This window comes from Mesoplodon mirus (assembly GCF_964341445.2).
Source record: "Mesoplodon mirus genome assembly, chromosome: 11".
In the NCBI taxonomy this organism is placed as follows: Eukaryota; Metazoa; Chordata; class Mammalia; order Artiodactyla; family Ziphiidae; genus Mesoplodon; species Mesoplodon mirus.
The window spans coordinates 99,185,674-99,205,371 of record NC_138987.1 but is presented as its reverse complement, the minus strand read 5'-3'; the positions used below and the strand labels follow the sequence as shown (position 1 = coordinate 99,205,371).

Here is a 19,698-nt window from a genome sequence, read left to right as displayed (position 1 = left end):
GGACGAGCCGTTGTGAGTCTCTGGGATGCAGAGGAATCACGTGTGTGTTGGAATAGATGGCTGGGCTCCGCCCCAGAGAGTCTGACTTAGTGTTGCCAGCGAGGCCCGGGAACATGCATTTCTTACGAGCCCCCAGGTGATGCTGATGCTACCGGTGTGGGAACCACCCAGCGAGAGCCACGGGCACGAGGCCCCTCCGTGAGCCCTAGGGAAAGAGGGGGGTGAGAACTGAGAAGGGTGCGTGGCAGGACCCGGGGGAAGAGGCTTCCAGGGAGCACAGCCTTGGAAGGGGCTTGAGTCTGAAGGAATGAAAAAGCATGTGAGGGCGGGCTCTGCTGAGATGCCAGAGTTAGAGTCAGGGACACAGTATAATAGAGAGATGCCAGCTGGTGAGAGCAGCTGACGCTCTGTGACATGCATCAGTGTCTGGCCTCACCACGGGGGGGCTCTAGAGAGAGTCTGTGCCTTTAAAAAGCCAACGCGAGAGAGGTGCATGAGGGTGACGGGTGACAAATGAGCAAGCCTGGGAGCGATGCGCAGGGAGACAGCTCCAGCTTGTAGGACCAACGGTGGCTAGACCCTTCTCCCCGTCCCCGAGTCGTGCAGGCTTCCGACCCCCGGGGGAATAGCAGCGAGCCAGGTCCTGGTACCTGCTCCAGTACTGTGTGCTTCCTGCTGGGGAGGCTGACTGCAAGACTGCTTTGCTGAAAGCTCCTCTCTCAGCCCAGGTGATAGGAAACACGGGTGCAGGAGAGTGGATGGGAGGGTGGAACCAGGCCCATCTCTGGCCAAAGGCAGACATGAAAGCTTTGCATCTGTGGTGTGGTCATGGGGGACAGGAGAGTCCCAGGTGCCCGACACAGCCATGCCTGCCTTGCTGCTGCCCGGCACCCACCCTTAGAAGGTTCCCCCTTCAGCTGAGCTCTGGCCCCTACCTAGAGGCAGACAGATGGTGCTAGAAGATCTAGCTCCAGGTCACTACCGACTGCATGGACCACGGTCAAGATGGCAGTCTCGTGAGTAAACACGGGGGGAGAAAAGGGTGATCCCAGGCTGGGTGGGGAGACGATGAAGGCAGCTGGGAAGGAACATGCAGTGAGACCTGGGCCGGGAGCCCCCCTGCTCCCACGCCCTCCCCTGCTCCCCCTGGGCCCCCCCACCCCCTGCAGGCCCCTTTCTGTCCCTCTGCGGGACCTCAGCATGGCAGGCCGATGCTGAGGACAGACTCAGGTTAGCAAAAGCTGCCTTGACATTTGCAGACAGAGCAGGATTTGGCTCCTTCAGGGGCGCCTTTTGTTCTCAGGAAAATCATTTGTACAGCTTGGGCCAGTGCCAGCGACTGCCATTTATAGCCCAATGGGCTTGGGGTGGCTTCGGCTGCCTGGTGCAGAAAGCGCTGGCTGCTCTCCGCCCCCGGCCGTCTGCCTTCCCCTCGGGTCTCCCCCACTCCCTCCTCTCCCTCCTCAAAGCCTCTCCTTCCTCTCCCCATCCCCTCCCCTATTTTCTTAGAGGTCCCAGTTCTAGGTTTGCCCACGTGACCCCAGACACCTTCCCTTCCTCACGTGGACCTCCGCTTCTCCTACAAACCAGAGCCCACTGTCTGCTCCCTTTGGAACTCAGTCACCTTGGCGAGGTGCCTACCTGTGCCAACCTCCACCGAGGCATTGTCTTCTGTTTCCACATTGCCTTTGACCTTCATTCTCCCCTCCCAGGGCTGGGCTTCCTGCCGGGGCTTGCTTTGCCACCCACTTCTGAGCACAGGGCCTGGCTCCCAGTAGAAGTTGTCAAGCTTGGTGGGACTGAACTGGCCCAACCACGGTATCAGGGTCAAGAGCACAGCTTTGCTGTCAGACAGATAATAAATGGTTCACATCTTGGCTCTGTTAGTTGCTAGCTCTGGGCTTAGCAATTGACTGAATTTTTCAGCTTCAGTTTCTCCGCCTGTAAACTTCAGTACCTCACTTATTATTAGGCTTTTATGAGATAATATTTGTGAAGTGTTTAGCACAGTGCCTGGCACTCAGTGGGCCCTCAGCCACTGTTAGGGATCATCACCATCATCACCACCATCATCACCATCACCATCATCTTTACCATCATCACTATCATCATCATCATCTACCCTCATTTTTAGGTGCAAGTGGGGTTAGGTAAAAAAATTCTGTCCCTGAATCCCCAGCCCTGCCCATGGAAATCCCACCCACCCTTTGAGGACCAGCTGGACCCGTCTTCGGCAGGGAGCCATCCTCCAGTCTCCAGCTTTGGTGTTTCCATAGCCTTTTATCTTATCTCAGCGTTTAGGAGCCTGGGCCTATTCGCTGCAGTGGGATGGGGTGGACCGGGGAGATCGCAGGTGAAGTACTGGGGAGAAACACTGTGTTGAAGATGCCCTGGGGAAGGCCAGGCCTGGGGGCAGGACACAGCCTCTGAAGAGTCCCGATCAGCAGTTGGTGCTAAGAATAGAAGACAACATCACAAATCCTCTCAGTGGAAGGTGACCCTGAGCAGACTGGGGGGCAGGCAGCAGTGGGAGGTTTTCCACCAGTGCAGCGCCCTGAGCCCTGGGCCCTGGGGAGGAAGTGGGAGAGCAGGACAGGGCAGGCCAAGGCTGGAGACAACCATGTGGATACGTTACCAGAACCAGACAAAGAGTCTCAGGGGACCCCGTGGAAGGGACCTTGGACTCAGAGTTGCATGGAGCTCAGGGGTGCAGGAGGCCCCCGTGACCTTGACTGTGCAACAGCCTGATCCAGCTGGGACTTTTTCTCTCTTTAATGTATTTAAGTGGAGTCAAGATTGGGGTGAGCTTCACGCACAGAGCCTCCTCCAGCTTTAGAGGTGACTGCTCAGCTTCCTGAACACAGCATCCTCTGGACACATGAGGCTAGACAAAGGCTGGCTTTGTTTTAGTGCCCTCGTCTGGTCACTGGAGTACAACACCTGGGTCACACATCTTTAGAGGAGGGGCAGTCACAGAACTGGAGGCATGAGGACACGTCCTCCCAAGCCCCTCCCCCCAGGTCCCCTGGTACCTCCAAGGTCCTCGGAGAAGGATGCTTCCTGCTTCCCTCCCTGCCCCGTCCTCACTCCCCCTACCCCCTCCCTGGGGGTCTCTCCCAAGGGAACCCCTCAGCTCCGCTCTGCAGATGGTTTCCAAATCCAGAGAGCCAGCCTCAGTTTCCCATCCGAGGTCTGGGATCACATTTCCAAATTTCTACTTTGGGCTGTTTACAAATGTAGTACTTGTTAGTGGCATACATTTAAAAATGTATATATATATATATATATATATATATATATATATATATAGATAACAAGCACAAGGAAGGAAGCATGCACTGTTCACAGCCCGTGAACAAGCACCGTGACAATTGCGGCCCATCCCACTGCCTTCCCCTCCTCAGTCACAGGCATGAAAACGTTTTAATTCTAAAAATGCGATCACACTGTCTACTCATCTCCCACTGGTTCTCCTCAACCCACAGTTTGTCACGATCGCGTTTCTGTCATTAAACACTCTTCTGCGACATTTGAAGTGGCTGTGTAGCCTCCAGTGTGGACTCACTGTAGTTTGTACAATCGGTTCTGTTTCATGGAACCCCCAGGTTGACTCTTTATTTTCTGCCATGACCAATAGTGTCGTCACAAAATGCGTACAGCTACGTGCTCAAGATTATCCACGATCTTTTCTTTAGGATAAATTCCCAAAAGTGGAATGGCTGGGTTAAAGGATTTGTGCTTTTCAGTGCATTTTGTCAAACTAGCTTCCCAGAAGTCTCACTAAAGATATATGTAAGCACCTATTTTTCTGCGACCATTACAAACGCAGTTTCAATCTTTTTGGGAGGGGGAGGTTTGAGCTTATTTGGTGTTTAAAAGTTATAACTTTCTGTGTTCATTTGAAGTTACCCGATTTCTAGAGAGGTTAATATATTTGCAGCACGTTAATCTGCCGTTTGTGTTTAGCCTCATGTGAATTGACTGTAAGATCCTCTGTCCAGTGTTAAATCGGACTGGCTTGTCAGGGCTCTCTCCATATTTAGGTTATTAACCTTTGTCTGCCATGTACGTTAGAGATATCAGTTTACCGTTGACCTTTCGGCTGTGTTTATGGTATTTACCGGCTGGGACGGCATCACTGCCTCCGGCCAGGCATCTTTCCTTATACGATGCAATGGCACGTTCAACTTCTCAGAGCCAAATCGAAGTTCATTATTTCCCCCCGCCCCACACGGCTCTTCCTGCTGACTCACTCATTTCTGTTAATGTCACCACCACTTTCCTAGTCACCCAGGCTTGAAATGTTGAAGTCATCTCTGATTCCAGCTTCTCTCTTCTCCTCTCCGTTCCGCCAGTTGCCAACTCCTGTGGGTTCTATTTCTGCTATTTCTTTTGCAGGCAGCCCTTCTGACACCACAGCGGCTCGTTATCTCTTGACTGGACTTTGGAGCCAGCCTCAGAGGTCATACCTTGCCTCCCCAGCCCGAGGGCCCCCCTCTTCCTTCCCCCTTGCCCCTCCTGCAGGCTGCCAGCACATCAATTTTCCCCGGCTAGACCTCAAACCTAGAACTCCCCGGTTACAAACTGCCAACAGCTCCCCGTCGTCTAGTACTTAAATACAACCTCTTAGCCTGGCTGTAATCTCTGCCAGCCCAGTCTCCCACTATCCGGGCCAAGTTCCCCAGACACACTCACTGCTGTTCCACACTTTTCCTGGTTGCTGAAGCCACACCCTCCAAGAACTCCCTTCCACTGTCGCCCCCCCACCAAAATCTGCGGAGGAAGCTCCCAGCGATCCCGGGCCTCTCTGACTCTTTCACTGAAGTGACTTCTCTCTCCTTTGAACCCCCAGAGCCATCTGCTTGCCCTTCTCTTGTAAAATAAATCTTTCTCCATCATCCAGCGAAGCCTCAGGGGTCTTCCACTTCCACTAGGCAGCGTCCTTTGAGGGCACGGTTCCCGCATGTCTGTTTCTTCCACGGCACCACACAGCACTCACAGCCGCTGCCGTTCAGTGGGTGTTTGTGGAATAAAAAGCACCAGCCCGGGTGGTGATGCCTGGGGATCGTGCTCCACTGCTGTTCCCCACCCCAGGCCCAGCCTCCTGGGACAGGGTACTCTGTTAGCCGATGGGCAGAGTGCAAGTCCCCTCTGCAGGAGGCCGAACTGGGCTGACAGCCTCCGGCCCCAGGGCCTGGTTCACAGTCACCTCTTTGTCCCCGTGACCAGTGGTTATTGAGGTGAACGGACCCTGAATCCATCCATCCTTTGCCTCGTGATGCAACTCGTGATGTGTGATGCGTGGTGTGTGGTGCGTGGTGGGCACTTCGTAAGTTGGCACCGTCGAAAGAATCTCAGGCGACCCCATGAAAGGGACCTTGGACTCACAGTTGAATGGAGCTCAGGGGTGCAGGAGGCCCCTGTGACCTTGACCGTGCAACAGCCTGGTCCAGCTGGGACTTTTTCTCTCCTTAATATATTTAAATGGAGTCATGATTGGGGTGAGCTTCATGCACAGAGCCTCCTCCAGCTTTAGAGGTGACTGCAGCCAGCACGGGAGTGTGCAATTGACAGTCTATTTTTAGCCTCCTGGAGACCGTGACCAACATCCCAAGTGGAGGGTGGGCACACCTGCTGCATTCTAATGAGGCAGCCCGTTGCCTCTGCTGCCAGACAGCCCGGGATCGTGCCGACCTGAAACCTGATGTTGCTAAACTGGGAAGTCTGCCTATTTCCCAGAGGCTGTAGCCTAGATACACCAGGAAAACAGGACCATCACCCCACCCTCCCCAGCTCGCTCCCCTCCAGCCTGGGACTCTAGGCAGTCTTGGGGCTGTGCCCGAAGCACGATGGAAGGGATGGACTCGGATTTCTTTATTTGCTCTAGGACCTCCCTGTTTCCCTTGCTAGAAAGGAGAGAGTAAGTCTGCGTTGACCCAGCTTACAGATGAGAAAACTGAGGCATAGAATAGGGAGATGTTAATGTACTCTGAGTACTGCTGCTACTACTAATGAGAATAACAATAATAGAGCACTGACTACATGCCAGAAACTGTTCTAAAGTCTTTACAAATATTAACTCATCACTGAAAATAGGTTTTTCAGAATTCTGCCCCTTTTGAGGCCTTTGCTGTGCCGTGCACATCTGGATTTCCTACACTTCAGGGAAAGGTGTTTCTTCTCCTGGCAGAATTATGCTTCTGCAGTGAACTCTGAACCTCTGGGCTTCCATCTCCTCCTCTGTCCTCCCGTTAGCCCGTGCAGGAGGAAGGGCTGGTCAGTGCCGGGCAGCAGCTGTGGGGTGTGGAGCTGAGCTGGCTGTCAGGGTCGGGGAACCCAGGAAAGGGCAGTGCGCTGGCAGGAGGCTGGCTATCAGTGTGGGCGCTTGCACTTCAGAGGAAACTTCTGCTGAAGTTCAGAGTAAAACTGTGAATCAGAAACTGGGGGTGGGTGGAGCAGCAAGACAACAGGTGTGAGAAACCGGAACCTAAGAGACCTGCATTTTGGGGGCCAGGTGCTGCTTGCGGGGTGGAGAGAAGTCCAGGGGCTTGATCTGCCTAAGGACGCAGGTGGGACTCATTTTAAGAACTCAGACTCACGATGCGCTGGGCCCGTTTCTAAGCACTTTCCAGATTCCAACTTGTCTAATCCTCAGGATGACTCTAGGACATGTGGACCATTTTATTCCCATTTTAGAGTTGGGGAAACGGAGGCACCAAGAGGTGAATAACTCTGTCCAAGGTTGTGTAGCTGCGAGTGGCAGGGCTGGGGTTCACGTTTCGGGGGGCTGGCTCTGGAATCCATACTCCAGCCACTCTGCTCTGGGATGCTATGTGATGCCATTACATCTTTCCCTTTATTCGCCTCTAAGGGATGGTATTATTGTCCCCATTTAACAGATAGGCCAACTGAGGCCCAGATCGGCTCAGGTCACCCACTAGTAGGAGATGGAACTGGGTTAAATTCAGGTTGGTGGGGCTCCTGGGTAGCACACCACCATCCCACACAGCACAGCCAACAGCTTGGGGACGCCATCGCCCCTTCGCTGTGGCTGCTGTGGCTGATTGGAGCCGGCTTGGGGCGGGGCGGGAGGGGGAAGGAGGGAGGGCGGAGTCTCAGAGGGCAGGACCTCATGGGTGCTGTTCACACCTGCCCCTTCTCTTCCCCGCAGGTGAGCAGCCCACCCTCTCAGCCCCCGCAGCCCGTCATCCCAGCCAAGCCTGTGCAGTGTGTCCACCATGTGTCCACTCAGCCCAGCTGCCCGGGACGGGGCAAGATGTCCAAGCTGCTGAACCCGGAGGAGATGACCTCGAGGGACTATTACTTTGACTCCTACGCCCACTTTGGGATCCATGAGGTAAAGCATCCTGAGTTGGTGGCCAAGCGGGGCAACCTCGGTTCTGCTGTGGCCGCGCCGTTTCCTTGGACAGCATCATGTGCGCAGCTCTGTGTTGTCATTTAGGGAGTTCTCCCCGTCGCTTGAGGGCCCTGGCCCTGTCTCCATCCCGGGGGACCCACGCGGGGGGTCAGGGCCAGGCCTGCAGCAGGTGAGCAAGTGAAAGCATGTGTGTGGGTGTTCCTCAGCCGAGAGCCAGGGGTGCTTCCGTGGTCCTTGTTTTACGGTCCAGCACCTTCACCTCTTCCTGACCCTGAGCCTGGGAGGTCCGGGAGGACCGGACGTCCTTGGTCCTTTGCTACAGGAGCTCGGGTGCTTTGCAGCTAGCGTCCCAAGGCCCCAAGGACCTTCTGGCATCATGATGTCCAGCCCTCAGTCAGGCACGAGCCCTCAGCTTCATCCTGGACCAATGAGCACTTCCAGGGAAGAATCAGCAGGCTTCCTTGGAAACCTGGCTCTGTCTGACAACCTGATTGATTCTCAGGAAATTCTTATGTCTAAATGCTGTCTTCCTCCATAGCAGGGAAGATTGATGTTAGCTGTAGAACAGAACAGAGCTTCCCAACTAGAGGCTTCCTGGCTGCAGTGGGAGCCACAACAGTATTTTTACCTCCCTCCGCACCATCTCCAGCACTTTCTCACCCCAGATAAACAACTGACATGAGCCGAGTACTTGCTCAGGGCTGGCCACTCTTCTGAGTACATTATATGTGTCGTTTCATTGAATTCCCAAGAACTCTATGAAGAACGCATTTCTATTATCCCCTTACAGTGTGAAGACATATCGAGAAAGGAACAAAGGCTTGCTTGCTATGCAAATGCTTTTTGAAAATAAGTCTCAAAGCTCCCCTTTCAATTAGATGCTTCTGTAAACGCTTCCTGTATCCAAACGGTGATGCGGCATTGCCAGAAGCGTGTTTAATAAGTAATAGGCAACATGTTTTTGAGTGCCTGCTCCACACTGGTTATTGCTCCCAGCATTTTATGTTACCGGCTCATTTATTCCTGAGGTCAATGCTGTGAGGTTGGTATTATTATTTGTCCCCATTTCACAGAGGAGGATATAAGACCTTAAGAATCTTATCAACCTTCACTCATCTTTTCTGGTTCCTTTCCGTGCAAGGTCACGAGCTGATACACGCAGAGCTAGAAATGAAACCTTCACGTGGAAATGAAACCTTCACATTTGGGGGACCCGGGGCTTCATTTCCTAATTTCCAGGGCATACAGCCTTTCTTTCTTTCTGGAAACTTTGGCTTTGTTCCTGCTGGTCCTTTTGCAATTTCCCATGGAGGTAGAGGGTGGAGGGGTTTGGCTCTCCCCATCAGAGCGTTAATTAGGCCTGGGGCCTGCAGGGGAGGGTCTGGGCCTTGTGTTTAGTTCTGGGGCCTGGCCCACGGGGGCCTGGGCAGCTGAGGCTGCAGCTTTTGGTGGCTCCCACTGGGGTGGGGTTGTGATGGTGCATGGAGCCCAGTCCTAGACCTGAGAGGTGAGAAGGTCTGGGAGGCAGGAAGAATGCTTTCAAGAGCTGCCCTCCTCAAGACCCTGCCTCTAATTAAAGGACAGTCCTGTGTCCTTGGGCACCTGTCTCAGAGCAGATTGCTGGGAAGAGATAGCAGTTCCAGGGATCCTAAAATGCCCCCCTTGGGCCTGCCTGGACCCCCATTAGGGACCAGCCAAAGGCGGTGTGCCCCTCCCATCCGCCCTCCCGTCCTCAGGCCCCAGCCCCGCAGAGCCCCCTCCCATTGATTCCTCCCACCCCTCCCTGCAACACATGTAGGCCCCTAGGATGTGCCCTCTGGTGCCATTACATCTCTCTGATTCCTTCAGGACGGGGTTCCCCGGCACTCGGCACACGGTCTGATTTGTCTGGGTTTGATGAAACAGCGGCTCCTCTCATCACTCTGGCACTTCCTGGTCCCCACGAAGGCCGGGCCTCCGGAGGGTCTGATCTCCGCTGGGAGAAGACACCCAGGGTCACCAGAAACATATAGTATGGAACAGGCTCCATCCATTTCATGTATTGCTAGAAAAATCAGACCTGTTCCTACACATATACAAACACAGTGCAGACTGAGCTAATGCACTTGGAGGAAAGGACCTGCAGGTCACCATCCCGTTTCTCTCCTTAGTAACCTGTCTGAGAGTAGTTTTAGCAGCGCTTCGCATTGGGAGCTACTTCTGATCACCCAGCTTAAATCCTTCTTGCTGCTGCTGGGGGCCAGGCCTAGACCCTGGCTCCTGGGGAAATGCATAGGTCTTTAACGCTGGGGCCGCTAGCTGGCCTCCCTTCATCCCCGAGCTTCCCCCGCTCCGGCCTGTTTGGTCTCCACGATCATCTGCTGTAAAAGGAGGTGAGGGCAAGTCCATGGCCTCCTACCATCCTCTGCAGACAGGGCCTGTTCATTTCTCGTTGTCAAACACAAGGGATCTCCTTTCCATGCCAGACGGCTCGTGGCGATGCCTTTGCCTCCTCAGTCTGGACAAGACCCACGTCTCGCCATCCCATCCGGAGCCGAGCTGGCCATTTGGCAGCCTCTTCCCGTCATTAACAAGATGCTCACACGGGCGGGCAGCCGCACTGCCAGCTCGCTGATTAACAGTGATCAGTGAGTGTTTGGGAAACATGGTGCAGGCTGGATAGGGGTGGTTTAGTCTATAAATACAAACAAGAAGTGCCGAGCGGCAGGGGGACAATACAGGGAGCTGGAGAGCACAGCAGGAGGTGCTTCTGGACGCTTTTCTTCTTGCATCCCGTGGCCTCTCCTGAGATGACTCCGTGCTCAGCCTCCGGAGGTCAGGGGCCAGGGAGAGGAGGACTGTGCCTTCCGGACCACGGCCTCTGTGAAAAGAAAGGAGTCCTGAGCAGGAGCAGATGTGACAGATGTGTCCTTGTGCACAGAGGGGAAGGGCCCAGCCCCATGACCTCTGAGATCCTAGCTCTGAAGCCTCAGCATCTTGAACAGTCAGCCTTGGGCATGGGGCCTCAGCTGCCAGAAGAATCCACCCCAGTGGGGCCCTGTTCCCAGCCCCCCAGCCCTGGGCGCTGAGCCCACTCCTGGCCAGCTATCTTCTTTTCACAATCTTACTGCAGGTTTTTTTGAAATAGATTCTTCAGGGCCTCATTTCCCAGCAATTAGTCAACGTGCTGCCATGTGTTCAGTGGGCAGCAGATAAAGTCACCCGCAGCTGGGGGTGGGAATTGTTTTCACTGAAGAGTGGCATGCTCCTGGCTGAATGTCTGGAGACGTCTTTGGGCTGTTCTCTTTCAGGGGTGATTAAAGCAGGGGTACAGGAAGGGTGGGGAGAGACAGCTGTTTCTTTGAACAGGGTGAGTAGGGGAAGCCTTGCTAAGTCACAACTTCTCCCCCGCCCCCAGAACTTGTGCCTTTGGAATGAACTCCTGTGGTCTGGAGCCTTAAAGAAGGGAAAGGGGGGCCGAAGAAGTGATGAAAGACAATGAATTAAGCGGGGGCCCTTGGGGGGGATCCCTTTTAGCAGCAACAGGACCCGCAGAGATACTGGGCCAACCTAATTCCATCGGGAAAGGCAGTGAGAACTTTGAGCTACGAGTATGATTGAGAGATTTCGGAACCTTTGTCATTATTCTGCTTCCGTTCCTTACTCACCCTCAACAATTTCTTCACAGAGATGAAAAGGTCACAGTTTTACCAAAGAGCAACACTAACTCTACCTATTTAGTCATGACAATAACCCTATGAAATAGCTGCTCTTTTTACCCCATTCTCCAGATGAGGAGACTGAGGCACGGGATGCTAAATGCTGTTCTGGGCTGGCCGGAGAGCTCAGAAACTTCAGAGCTATGATTCGTGTGCAGGAGTTGGGCTCTGTCGTTATAGAGCACCAATTCCACACCGTGCCCTGTGCCTGGTTCGAGGGATACCGTCTTGCAGTCTTGTGGTCTCACAGTTCTTGTCCTTTTGATGTTGAGCAGTCTTGCAGTGTTTGACAGCTTCTGGAAGGAGAGGCTTGAGCTCACTTTCAAAGTAGTTCAGAGTCAGACATGAACTCAATTTAACCAAACCCTTACCTTATTCAGTTTCTAATATGACCAAAGATATAAGCCTTGGGGCAACACAGGAAGTAGTGCTGGGCTGAAAAGCAAACACAAATGTTTTTAGCCCCTGTGGGGCCCCAGGCCCTGATACAGGAATTAAATTCCCCCATCCCAAACCTACTTAACTCCTAAACCTGCTCAGCCCCTGATTGGATTGAACTGACCAGCCCATCATTCTAGCTGCCTAACAAAAGAAAGGCTATTCCTTCCTGGAAAAACAACAACAACAAACTAACTTCAGCTACTATTGATCCTTGGGCACCATCTATGGCATAAAATAAAAATGATAAGACCTGTGAAGAAACAAGAGGATTTGATTCATAGTCAAGAGAAAAATCAGTCAATAGAAACAGATCTATAGACAGCCCAGGTGTTGGAATGATTAAATAAAGATTTGTAAATAACTATAATAAATACGATTTAAAAAAATTTCCAGGAGGAGATGGATATAATAGGTGAAATTGAAATCCTACAACTGAAAAATACAATAGATAAACCAAATATTCACTGGATGGGATTAATAACAGATAGGATACATAGAAGAAAATATCTATGACCACGAGGACAGGGAAAGAGAAATCACTGAAACTGAAGAATAGAGAGAAAAAAATTGACAAGTGAACAGAGGCTCAGTGACTTTTGGGACAGAATTCAGTGGTAAAACATGTGAGTAATTAGAATTCCAGAGGAGAAGAGAAAGAATGGGACAGAAAAAAATGTTTGAAGAAATATAGATGGATAAATGTCTAAAATTGATAAAACAAACAAACAAACAAACAAAACCCCAGCAACTCTCTGGATTGATTTGCTCAAACAATGAATCCACATCTGAAACAGCCTCTGCAATTGTAGTCACCACCTGATTACGTTTATGATGATCCATAGCCATTCTCCAAGCTCCATCTCTCTTCTGCACAGGCCAAATGGGCAAATTGGATGTGGATGTGGGTTTCCTGGAATTAGTCTCCTGGATTAATGGATCTCATGGAGCTAGTGTTCCAATAGTTCAGAGCCAGTGTCCAATAATCCTCAAAAATCTGTTTATTTTCCTTTCTCCAATGCACACATGCTGGTAAATGCCTGCAGGTCATCTTGGGGAAGACTTGGAGAAAGATTAACAGTACACATTTTTGTCAAGATAACAGGGTTTCTCCTCATGTGACATGGACGCCCCTTTGTTTAAGGGCTCCTACATCTGTATATTGGCTCAAGTCTGGGAATCCACTGAGGGGGCCATGACTCCCTGTTTTGGTGATTCAAGCCTGACTTCCATTCATGAGACCTATAACTTTTCTGCTTAAACAGATCAAGTAAGAATTTAGTGTGTTTTCCACTGTTTATTTTCTAGAGGTCCTTTAATGAACTGACCAGCACCATAGGTCTTGGTGAGCCAGACTATCCTGAATACTACTTTGGCTCTCCTATCCTTTACAGTAACCATGCCCACCTCATCTTTGGCGATTACACACTACAATTTGGCCCCCGATACCCCAGGATCCTAGTTGGATATTGTTCCCATGGCAACTAGGCATCTCAGCGCCCAGTGTAATCTCTGATCTGTAGAGAAGGGCACACAGAGCTCTTCAAGGCTACTGGACTTCCCTCAAAAACTTCTTCCTCACAGCTGTGGTGAGAGGTCTGTTCTCTGGCGTTGGTGAGCGAGTCTCATGTGACAGATGCATTTTAACATTCCAGTCTCCTGAAGTCTTTGGATACCTTCCTCTTCAGCAGATCAAGGAAGTCTGGCATTTCCACTTCATTTAGTGTAGACTAACTTTTGGTCCATGTTTCAGTCAATCAGCCACACCACCTGTTAGAGGCATTCCAAGCCCCTGGAGGTAAAACAGTGAATCCACAATCTTTGCTTCATGGACCTATGTCAATAGACTTGGCTCAATCCAACTTTAAGTTCCCTCCATCTTGATCCCTCACCCTTACTATACGCCCCCACATCTATTCCCTATATTTTAATCTATAGGTTAGACGTATCATGCAGTTCTTTTGGTGCGTATCACACCTTCTCATGGGTCACTCTTTGTGCCTTGTTCTTTGGGGTCTGTGTGGAGTCAAATCCAGTTATAGGGTTGGTGGGGATGGGTCCTGAGAAGTATTAACGTTACCTGGCAAGCAACTACCTCAAAGGACACCAGTACAACTCTTCAGGACAAGGAAAACGAACTTTCCTGGGCAGGGGTAGATGGTGTTTCTACTGGCAGAGAATACGGTAATTTAGGGACTTGAGGTCCCAGCTTCATCAGAATCTGCCTGTCTGTTCCCATTCCAATTTTCAGGACCCCATTCTTTCCCAACAGTTGACTCAGCTTTAACAAAAGAGGCCTTGCAAGGATGGGAATTCAATTTGTGTTGTAATTCAGGCAGGATTAGACTTTGGCTTTGGTTTTCAGAAATCTTGACCCTGCAAGAAAATAAGGGTTTTGTTCCTTTCTTTTATTTTCTTCCTTTTCTTTTCTTTTTTTCCCCAGAAGTCATAGAAGTTTTCAGGTGCTACAAGAAGACCTTGAGCTGGGAATTTAAATCCCTGAGCTCATCATTTTCTTTTTCTAAGTTTTCTAGCACAATTAGCAATAACCAACCAACAAATCCACCCCATTACATTCCTTACTTTGACTAAAATGTTCTAAGGTGTCAAATACTTGGTCATCCAGAGTCTTGCCTTCTGTAGGAACTTTGTCACCGGTGTCTAAGGCTAAAATTTGAGTAACTCTTTTGCCATTTCACCAGTGCCCTCTTCACCAATGACAATAGACTTCTTAGTGCCTTTAAATCTAATCAGATCAGAAAACCAATTCCAGAAAACTCAGAACCAATTCAGAGAACCCATTCTTAGATTCTGCTCCTTAGGAGCTATTCTTGGTAAGAAATTTTGTATCGGTCAGGGCTCAACCATGGAAGCATATGTATAAATTCAATTCAGGATTGCAGGGAATTGGCTCATGCAATTGTGTAAGGTCGTTGTCTCCATGTCTGATGCTGAAGCTTGAAGTAGGTAGGTTACAGGGTAGGTAACCAGGAAAGGACTATGAATGCAAAATAAGGGGAGATCAGAAGTAGCTACAACTCATAAGCACAAGCTTGAACCCTATGAGGACGGACTGAAACACACATCCATTCTATTGCTTTTGACCTTGGTGGGGAGCATATCCTACAGAGGCTGGAGTGTTTCACCTTGGAGCTAAACACACACACACCTGGCTCAGGAGTCAGAGAAGCTGAAGGCAAAGGTAGAGCAATTGTAAGCCCAGCTGCTGCTTCATGCCAACAAGGTGGATCGACCCATCAGCAGTGACAAATGTGAACTACAAAATGCTTCCTGCTTCCTTTGTATCTTCTGAATCTCGCGGGAATCTCCCTCATGAGCCACCTTGACTGGAGACATAGTAGAAAGACAATTCTGGGAAATATAGCTCCACCTGGTAAGGTGACTGATTACAAAGCCATCACACACGTGTGCACAGAGCTTCAAAAACATGAAACAACATCTCCAGAGCTAGAGGGAGAAAAATACATCCCACTGTTGAAGATTTTTGAACACTTCTTTCTTGGTGATTGATAGAACAGATACACACACAAAAAACAGTAAGGGTGTAGAAAATCTGAACAACACCATCAAACAACCCAACGTAGGAGGCATTTATACAACATTGCATCCCCAGAGTACAGAATATACATTCTTCTTAAGTGCACATGGAAACATTCACTAAGATAGATCATATGCTGGCCCATAAACACATCTCAATTAAGTTTCAAAAGACTGAAATCATGTAGAGTATGCTTTTTTGGTCATAATGGAATTAATTTAGAAACCAGTAAACAGTAAATTACCTAGAAAATCTCCAAATATTTGGAAATTAGGCAGCAACTGAGAACAGGGTCAGAGAAGAAATCACAAGAGAAATTAGAAAATATTCTCAACTGAATGATAGTGAAAGCACAGTGCTGTGGATCTGATGTTTGTGTGTCCACCCTCCCCCCCAAGACTCATGTGTTGAAATCCTAACTCCCCATGTGATGGTATTAGAAGGTGAGGCTTTGGGGAGGTAATTAGGTCATGAGGGTGGAGCCTTTGTGAATGGCATTAATGCCCTTATAAGAGGCTTTGCGTCCTCACTCTGCTCTCCATCATGTGAGGATACAAGAAGGCAAACCAGGAAGTAAGTCCTCACCAGACACTGGATCTGCTGGCACCTTGATCTTGGACTTCCCATTCTCCAGAACTGTGAGACATACATGTTTAAGTCACCCACTGTATGGTAATTTGTTGTAGCAACTGAAGTGACTAAGACATACAACACATGAGAATTTGTGGAATGCAGTTAAAGCAATCTTTAGAGGGAAATTTATAGCTTTTTAAATTTTATTTATTTATTTATTTATTTATTTATTTATTTATTTATTTTTGGCTGCATTGGGTCTTCATTGCTACGTGTGGGCTTTCTCTAGTTGCGGCGAGCGGGGGCTACTCTTCATTGCGGTGCATGGGCTTCTCATCGCAGTGGCTTTCCTTGTTGCAGAGCATGGGCTCTAGCACACGGGCTTCAGTAGTTGTGGTGAGTGGGCTCAGTAGTTGTGGCTTGTGGGCTCCAGAGTGTAGGCTCAGTAGTTGTGGCGCATGGGCCTTGTTGCTTGGCAGCCTGTAGGATCTTCCCAGACCAGGGCTTGAACCCATTTCCCCTGCATTGGCAGGCAGATTCTTAACCACTGTGCCATCAGGGAAGCCCCAGAAATTTATAACTTTAAGTGCTTCCATTAGACAAAAAGAAATGTACAAAACTAATGATCAGAGCTTCCACCTTACAAAGGTAGAGAAAGAAGAGCAAATAAAGCCTAAGTTGAAGGAAAGAAATAATAAAGATGAGAGCAGAAATCAATGAAGTAGAAATCAAATATTAGAGAAAACCAACAAAGCAAAAAGTTGGCTTTGAAAAGACTAATTAATTTAATAACATTTAGCTAGACTGATCAAGAAAGAAGAGAGAAAACAAACATTATAATATCATAAATGAAGGCAAGGACATCATTACAGATCATATAGACATCTGACAGGTGACTAGAGAATATTATGACAACGTTATACCCATAAATTTGACAACTCAACCGAAATGGATAAATTCCTTGGAAATATACCTTGTTAAACCTGATGTAAGTATGCATAGAAAACTAAAATAGTACTCTATTAGATAAATGAAATTCATACTTTAAAATTTTCCCACAAAAAAAAACTCCAGACCCAGATGGTTTTACTGGTGAATTTCATTAGACATTGAAGAAAAATATCAATCTCATGCTAACTTTTTCAGAAAATAAATGAGGAGAGAACACTTCCTAATTTGTGTGATGAACCCAGCAGAACTTTGACAGAGAAGGTAACAGAAAATTACAGGTCAATGTCCCTCACAAATACAGATACAAAAATCTGCAACAAAATATTTATAAATAAAATCAAGCAATATTATAAAGGATAATACGTCATGAAAAATGTTGGTTCAACATATGAAACTGATCTATGGAGTTCAACGTATTAAAGAACAAAGGAGAAAAGTCATATACAATTTCAAGAAATGTATAAAAAGCATGTGACAGAATTCAACACCAATTCATGATAAAAAGCTCTCAGCAAATTAGAAATACAAGAACACTTTTCCGATCTGATAAAAGACATTTATGGAAAGCTCACAGCCAAAACCATACTCAGTAGTGATATTTATATATCATTGGAACAAAAGAAGGGTGTGTGTTCTCTTCAGCGTTTTACTGCATGGTAACCTTTGCAAGTGCAATAAAGCAAGAAGAAAGAACAAGAAATAAAAAGCATATAAAGTAGGAAAAAAAGAAATAAAGTTGTCTTCATTCACAAGTGATAATATTTTTTACAAAGAAAAATAAAGGAATCTAGGGAATTCCCTGGTGGTCCAGTGGTTAGGACCTGGCGCTTTCACCGTCGAGGGCCCGGGTTCAATCCCAGGTTGGGGAACTAAGATGCCTCAAGCCATGAAGTGTGGCCAGAAAAAAAAGAAAAGAGAAAAAAAGGAATCTACAGATAAATCCTACTAGAATTAATATGTGAGGTGAGCAAGGCTGCAACATATAAGGTCAAGGTATATACTAACATAAAACGATTGGAAAATGAAATTTTAAACATATCTTTTACAATACTATAAGGTATCATAAAATAAAATAGTTAAGAATAAATCTAATGAAAGAAATACAAGGCCTCTATACTGAAATCTATAAAACATTGCAGAGAGAAATTAAAGAAAACCTAACTAAAGGGAGAGCTATTTTAGTGTTTTGGGTTGTAAGACTCAGTATTGCTAAGGGGTTAATTCTCTCCAAATAGATCTATAGATTCAATGCAATTCCAGTCAACTCCAGGAGGCTGTTCTGTATGAATTAATAAGTTGGTTCTAAAATGTGTATGGAAATGCAAAGGATGCAGAAAAGCCAAAATAATCTTGTAGAAGGAGAACTAACTTGGAGGATTTACATGCAGTACTTTGTTTCAAAGTTAATACAAAGCTACAGTAGTTAAATGACAGTTAAATTGATATATTAATGGAACAGATCAAAAAGGCCATCTATATATAGCCAATTGGTTTTCTGACAAAGGTGGCAAGTTAATTCAGTGGGGAAGATGATAGTCTATTCAGCAAATGGTGCTTGAACCATCTATTTGTATGAAAAAAATGAACTCACACACCTTATACCATATACATATGTATATACATATATACTTATACCATATATAAAATTAATTTAATGTGAATCAAAAACCTAAAACTAAAAGGCACAACTATAAAACTTCTAGAAGAAAACATAGGAGGATATCTTTGTGACCTTGGGGTAGGCAAAGATTAGGCAGGACAGACAAAATTCTAATCATAAAAGAAAAAACCCAAAATACTGGTCTTTATCAAAATTAAAAACTACATTTCAAAAGACAAGATTGAGAAAATGAAAAGGCAAATCACGGATTGGGAGAAGGTATTCATAACATGTATATCTAACAAAGGATTTGTTTCCAGAATATAGAAACTCCTACAATTCACTAAGGAAAAGATAAATCGCTCAAAAGAAAAAAAAAAAAGGACAAAACAGATAATTTACAAAAGATATATATGAATAGTCAATAAAATCATGAAAAAATTATCTGCATCAATAGCCATCAGGGAAATGAAATTAAAGTTGCAGTGCAGTGCAGTACATATCCACTAGAATGACTAACACGTAAAAAAATTAATAAGACTAAGTGGCCAGCATGTGAAGAAACTTGAACTCTGGATCATAAAAAGACAACAATTTTGAAAAACTGTTTGGCAATTTCTGATGAAATTAAACACCTCCCCTAAGACCCAGCAAACCCACTTCTAGGTATTTACCCAAGAGAAATGAAAAGATATACAAATCTTCCTCAACTTACAGTGGGGTTACGCCCTCATAAACCCATTGTAAGTTGAAAATATGTTAAGTTGAAAATGCAGTGAATACACCTGACCTACTGATCATCACAGCTAAGCCTCGCCTACCTTAAGTGTGCTCAGAACACTTACATCAGCCTACACTTGGGCAAAATCATCTAACACAAAGGCTACTTTATAATGAAGTATTGAGTATCTCGTGAAAAACCACTGTAAGTCGGGGATGTCTGTATTCTCAAAAATACTTAAACAAGAATGTTCGTAACAGCTTTATTCTCAGCAATCCAAATATCCATCATCACCTGAATGGATGTGAACACGTGATATGTTCATACAATGGAATACTAGTCAACAGCAACAACAGCGACCTTGGATGCATGCAAAAAAATGAATGAAATCTCAGAAATTTTGAGTAGAAGAAGTTGGACACAAAAGTGTACATACTGTATGATTCCGTTTATATGAAATTCTGGAACTGGCAGAAGGAATCTTTGAGACAGAAATTAGATCTTTGGTTGTCTGGAATGGGGGAGAGGATTACCTGCACAGGGGCATGAAAGGTCTGGAATGATGGAAATGTTCTATATCTTGATTATGGTGGTTACACAGGTGTATGGTTAGCCATATATTTAAAATCTGTGCTTTTTATTCTATGCAAGTTACATTAAAAATTATACTAAAAATCCCAATACTATTGATTAGTCAGAGAGTTGGCTGATAGCTTTTTTTTATTAGTTTCTGCTTTATAACAAAGTGAATCAGTCATACATATACATCTGTTCCCACAT

General features: G+C 47.2%; 1 protein-coding gene across 1 annotated transcript in view; it reads left to right on the top strand.

Moving 5' to 3' along the window:
- PRMT8 (protein arginine methyltransferase 8) overlaps positions 1-19,698 on the top strand; it is a gene marked incomplete at its 3' end in the record, with an annotated part of 81,131 nt that overhangs the window by 21,903 nt on the left and 39,530 nt on the right. Inside the window, exon 2 of the mRNA XM_082635603.1 lies at positions 7,172-7,357. Within this exon, the coding sequence (XP_082491729.1) occupies positions 7,172-7,357 (186 nt within the window). The remainder of the gene's footprint in view (positions 1-7,171; positions 7,358-19,698) is intronic.